A 6,000-nucleotide genomic window follows, 5' to 3' on the forward strand; every position below is an offset into this window, starting at 1 on the left:
GATGGCCATGGAAGCCATGTTTAATTTGTGGCTGCTCCTGTCCAGGTACCAGTCCAGGTCTTTTGGCCATGGGTATAAATGAAGAGCATTTCTATTAATCAAGGAGAGCTTTCCCACCTCTGAAAACACTCTGATGTCCCTAGGATGCCACACAGGTGCCTGCACACAGGTCTTCCCCTAGTCCCAGGATGCCTGGCTAGCTTCTTTATGGCTAGCTTCTTCCCTGCCTTCTAGGGAAATAAAACAATAGTTAAAACGCCAGTTCCTCTACTGCTCTTCTTTTCTTCCCTTCTATTTCCCTAAGAGAGGTGGGCAATGAGGAAAAGTAAGAGTAATGGTTTCACCAACTCTGACCCTTGGACAACAAGGATTCCGGCACATCAGGGTCCACTATAATAAAGAATTTGTGCACCTCTAACCTACTATTTGTCTAAATTTGTTAATAATCCCCAAGAAAGGAGATGGCATCAACTCACTCAGCAACCCATTTCTTGGTGACTCTACTAGAATTCCCAGCTTCGTCATTAAACCAAAGATAAAATGCTGAAAATTGTGGTCTCATTCTAATATCCTCGTTCTAGTAATGCAAAAACAATACTTTCATAAAAATTAAGTTTAAATAATGAACCTAATTTATTAGTACTCAATATGCCATCCATCTTCTTAGGCTGGGAGTCTCTTTGCATTTCAAACTCCTCTTGACACACCCACCACTAAATGAAGAGAATGAGTAAATAATGTCTGAAAATAAAGCCTCTAGACCTGCAGCATCTAATTAAATCTCTGGTACTAGCCATTGGTTGTTGAGACCCTTGGGTAATTCCTGTCTCTAAGCCCCAGTTCCATGGAATACCCCTGTCAAGGTTAAACGAGAGGATTAAACTAGATGTTAAATCAAACTCTGCCCACACTATGAGGCACATAGTATGCGCACAATAAACTCTAAGATTTTTTTTAAACTTTTAATAATAATGTTTTTTTAAAAATGGAGGAGACAAGTTTCCACCAAATTCTTAGTAAAGACAGATAAAATGGCAAAAGCTTCTGTATTTTTAAAGCTTCAATATTTTAAAAATAATTCAGTCATTTACACACACACAAATCATTCCACCATCTTTAACGGATAAAGCAGAATATTATTTGCCCTTTTGCTTCAGATTTAACACCCTCACTGGTTAACAGCGTTGGAAACACGAGAGCAAGGCATTTTCTTAGACACAGCCGCTACACAGCGGTTTTGCCTCGGGGTGGGAGGAAAGCCTTCCCTTCCTCCCTGGGACAATGACAAGTCGCAGCCGGACTCCGAGGGAAACGTGCGTCCCCATGCGAGTTACTTGGTGTCCGGGGCCTGTGCGGAAGGGGACATAATAGTCCGCCAGGAGTGACCCCAGTGCCCCCTACACACCCAGGGGCCCGGGAGCACGCGGACCCCGCATTCCGGGACCGAGTGTGAGTTTGGGTCCTCGCATCGGACCCGGTGGCCCCTGCCCTTTGCAGCCACGGTGCGCGCGCCCCCGGCGGCGTCCCGTCCTGCGTGTGGCCAACTCCGCGGCTGCCGCCGCCAACTGCGGGCAAGTCCAGCCACCCCGGCCCCGCCTGCGCCGTCCCCAGCCCTGCCTGACACTGGAGTTGGTACATACGGGTCTGCAGCGCAGGCGAGCAGGGGAGTGAGCGCTATTTTAAACATGGCTTTCCCTCTCCTGTAGCCTCAGAGCCATCGCTGCGCACCGGCGTGGGCACGGCCCACATGGGAATAACCCCGACATCTGCCCGACTTATTGGATTCATTTTCTATCTCCCTATGCGTGGACTTGTTCCCCACCCCGTGCTGCTTTTCCTCCACAGTAACCGCAACCTAGCAGTTTGTAAAGAGGAAACTCCCCTCCTGGAAGCGGGGGTGAAAAGCGCTTTTGCTTCTTGTTCGAGGTGGAAACCATTCCGGCTAGAATGAGTTCAAAAAGAAGGGAAGCCGGGTCGCCGGAAAGAAAGTAACATTCAGAGATCGATGGGGACAGAGGGAGGGCGCAATGTCTGCAACAGGCAACTGAAAACAAGCACTGAAGAAGCAAAGAGACTCGCAACCCCCGAGTTACTACCGAGTGCACTGCACGCCATCCATTGCAATGACAAGATTTGCTGTTAGCACAATTTGAAGGCCTTTGAAATGTTTTTTGGTAAGACTTACCTTTCTCTTCGGCATAATGACGTTGGTGGAGCTAAAAAGTAAAGCAACGGGCTGGAACTGCTGGCACCGCCGCTGGATGCTGGCACCGCCGCTGGAGGCTGCCCCCGCCGCAGCTGTTCACGCGCAAGGCTCGGCGTAGCCCGGCCTCCGGGACCTGAACCTCCGCGGCTCCCTCCAGGGGCCCTCTACTCGCTTGCCTCCCCGCTCCTCCAATGAGGAGCCCCGGCAGCCGGCCGCGAGGCCCCATTGGCTGCGGCAACGTTCTAAACTCCACGAGGGCACGCCCACCTCCGTGCGCACGGTACGCTCTGTTGTAGTTTCCACTTCACCGAAAAAAAAAAAAAAAAAAAAAAAAAAAAAATCTGCCTGGCGACTGAGCATGCCCAGTTCAACTAGTAACCCCCAAGCCACAGGATCCTGTAGTTTCATTGTTTTGCCGCTCCCTTTTTGGATTGTGTCAGTAGGAAGTGTAGGCCTTCATAAGGAAGAAAAAGAGTAAGGATGGACACATTAATTTTATAAGGTAAATGTATACACAGCAGGCACTTTATATAGTTTCCTGTAAAAGCTTGTAATGAATGCTGTGTGATGGAGCGCTGTGAAAGTGGGAAGGTACTCTGATCTGGAAGAGTCTGTCAACCTTTAAGGGTCTCGGTTTCCCCTTCTAGGTTTCTAGTGACAATAATCCCTAAAATTACTTAGGAATAGTTTCCTGAAATCTGATTACAAATCACTCACTAATTCAGCCACCTTCAAACCAGGCTTGAAGGTGAACAGAGTTCACCTTCCATATTTGTTATGGAAATTAGAGAAGACTGAAGAAGGTCAGAACAGATTATTTTATTTTTGAAACATATTTAAATGACAATTTAAATATGCATAATTTAATGTTTCTCAAAGTTCTGCAAGGCATTTAACAGGCATTGCAAACACTTCTGAATTTGTGAAATCATGCTTACCCTGATACCAAAACCAGTGAAAAACCACAAAAGTAAAGAGAGCTACAGACCAATATCCCTCATAAACATAGACACAAAAACCTTGAACAAAATTTTAGTAAATCAAGTAGCTATAAATGAAATATAACTTTTAAAAATTGTGAATCTCCTCTATGTTGTATACCTGGAATCTATATAATATTGTACATCAGGTATACTTCAATTTAAAAAGTTCTTTTTAGTAAATCAAATCCAACAACATTTAAGAGAATGACCAGTTAAGTTTATCCTGGGAATGCAAAATTGGTTTAACCTGAAAATCTGTCAATGTAAATCACCGTATTGCTGGAATAAAGGGAAAAAAAAAAAACCCATCAGTTCAATAGATACAGGAAAAGCATTAGTGAATGGTTAAGCAAATTATGGTAACTACATACAGTAGAATACTACTCAGCTTAATAAAGAGGAATAAAATATTCCTGAATGGATGAATGTCAAAAACAAAATGCTATGTGAAAGAAGGCAAATACAAAAGACCATACTGAATAATTCCACTCATATGAAATTATTTTTTTAAAAAAGCAAAATTAGGCATGTTAGTTTTATAATCATATTAGAAGGCAAAAGTTCACATTATAGGAAAACACTAATGAAACCTTATGCTACAAATATGGCCAAATCCACTTTGGTCACGCAGAGGCTACAAATAGGTATTAAATAACATTATCAGGTAATTAATTTTAATGCTTGACGTTTTTCTTTATTAATTTTCAGAGTAATGAATTAGTATCCTAGAAAACTCCAGAAGTGGTCAATGACTTTCTTTTTTGTAATATCTTTAGGAACTCACGGATTTTTATATATTTGGCATGCTTCAATCTATTGCCATTATTACTTTTTTTGATACTCATATTGCTCCAAAAGACTTCTTTGTTTATCAGTAAATTCTGAGGAGTGTTTCTCTTGTTTTGATGTATCAACCTCTAAAACTGTAAAGTCTTCTCTGCAGGATGTGGATGCTGTCTTAGCCAATTTAGACAATGGATAAATGAAGAGAGTTACTTCCTGAAGAAGGAAGAAGGAAAAAGTGAGTAAACAAACCTCTTTTCCAATTCCAGCTCCTCTCCCCTTCTTTCCTACTCAGAACAGTTGGAATCTTACACTGACCCCAGCACTTTTCAAACAGCAAGATGAAACCATTTTATGGTACCATGACTATCATTAAGGAAGATGGGGGAGGGAGAAGGGAAAAGAAAAAAGGGCAGAGCATAGAAAATATGAGTGCATTTCACACGGTAAAGGCAAGTCGTATTTTATAAAGCGTTTCCATTTCCCATACGTGTCCACGTAAACACATACCACACATAGGTACATGTATGTGGAGTGTGTGTGTGTGTCGTAGGTTGTGTCTTGAAAAGTATTTTTAGGATGGGTCTTGGTGAAAAAACCTTAAAGCTACTGCACAGCCCTAATGAATCTTGTGGGTCTCTGGGGGTCCCAGCACTTTCTTCCTCTGGAAGAAAGGTGTTTAGTCTTCAGATCTCGAAAGGAAATCTTGAAAGGAAGGGATCACCTCCTTCTTGATCTGTCCCTCCTTCCCTCTTTCAGGCAGGCAAAGGCAGGCTTTTGCTCTAAGTAATGGCAGTTGTGGAGAAATCGATACTAGAATTATATTTTGTTGCCTCTGATAGTTCTGTAATTCCTGGTAAGTTACTATTCTTCAGTGAACGGGCCAAAGAACTCCAAAGGTGAATGAACGAGAGGTGGCAAAAGAATAGTCTTTTTTTTTTTTGTATTTTTATCAGTCAAGTCTCTAATTGGATTGAGTGCTAACTTTTGAAGAGACCACATTTAGTTTTTGCAAAGTAACTGGGACAGAGAGCCGCTGGTCCCAAATCATAGACACTGCCTGTGATTCCCAGACCCTAACCCCAACTTACTGAATCAGAATCTTTTATGGCTGGCCTTGGGAATCTGCGTTTCAAACAAGCTTCTCATGTGATTTTTATACTAGAATTTGCTTGGGCTCCTTCTTTCCCCAATTCCAGTTTTGCCAGGCACTACCCACCTTCTTCACTAGTTGCAAGATTAAAAACGTCCCACCCCAAGATCCTTAGAAAAGCACCTCCTCCCAGCTTCCCAGGCAGCGCTAGACAGCTCCTCAGCCCTTGGCAAGAATTCCCTGGCCCCCCCATCCTCAAAGGGAACCCAAGCTGAGCAAAACCCCACAAGCCACATCCTTTGAAGGCTCTATTATTTCAGTGATTGGACAAGCACACCTTGTAACTGCATTAGCAAGGAGGGCCAGGGCGTTCTGTGATCTTCCAACAGGAACCCCCTTTTTGTTTTTCCCAGCCTTCAATCACATCTAATCTGTGTGCAGATTCTTTACCCCAAGTGTGTTTTACACAGTTTTCCCACCCCTGGTCCTTTTCAGATCCAATCTCTGTGTTATTTACTTCACCTTCTTCTTGTTGCTGCTGCTTAAACTCACAGGAGTGTAATTAATTTGCTCTTTGTAGTTGCCAGATGACTATTTGGGCGGGAATTAGCCATGCTCAGTAGCTAGAACCAGGGATTGGGCTACATTTGTTCGGCCATGCTTTTTGGCCAGATTGTCCGCATGTCCAGCGCCAAGAGCCAACTAGGTTCAAGGTGGTGAAAGTTAAGGGAGGGGAATCCCCAAGGTTCAAGGCAAGGACACAGCAAAGTAAGGACACACCCCATCCCCTTAAGGGAAAAGCCACAGGCTGTCAGGTTCCCAAGACCAGTTGGGGTTGTACGTTCTTGCACACTACGGCCAGGGCGATGCACTGTCAAGCAGGCCCACCCCTCCCCTCTCAGCTGGGATCTTGGCACCCATGTCTGATGTCTTCT

At 44.0% G+C, this 6,000-nt stretch overlaps 1 protein-coding gene across 2 annotated transcripts in view; it reads right to left on the bottom strand.

Moving 5' to 3' along the window:
* Nucleotides 1-2,358, bottom strand: part of HMGN3 (high mobility group nucleosomal binding domain 3) — a 31,809-nt gene extending 29,451 nt beyond the window's left edge. For both annotated transcript variants that reach the window (XM_029224226.1, XM_029224224.1), the window contains exon 1: nucleotides 2,186-2,358. In XM_029224226.1, the coding sequence (XP_029080059.1) occupies nucleotides 2,186-2,200 (15 nt within the window). In that variant the 5' untranslated portion in view covers nucleotides 2,201-2,358. The remainder of the gene's footprint in view (nucleotides 1-2,185) is intronic.
* Nucleotides 2,359-6,000: the final 3,642 nt, after the last annotated feature.

Source organism: Monodon monoceros, unplaced genomic scaffold, assembly GCF_005190385.1.
Source record: "Monodon monoceros isolate NGI ecotype Baffin Bay Population unplaced genomic scaffold, NGI_Narwhal_1 Super_Scaffold_15, whole genome shotgun sequence".
Lineage (NCBI taxonomy): Eukaryota > Metazoa > Chordata > Mammalia > Artiodactyla > Monodontidae > Monodon > Monodon monoceros.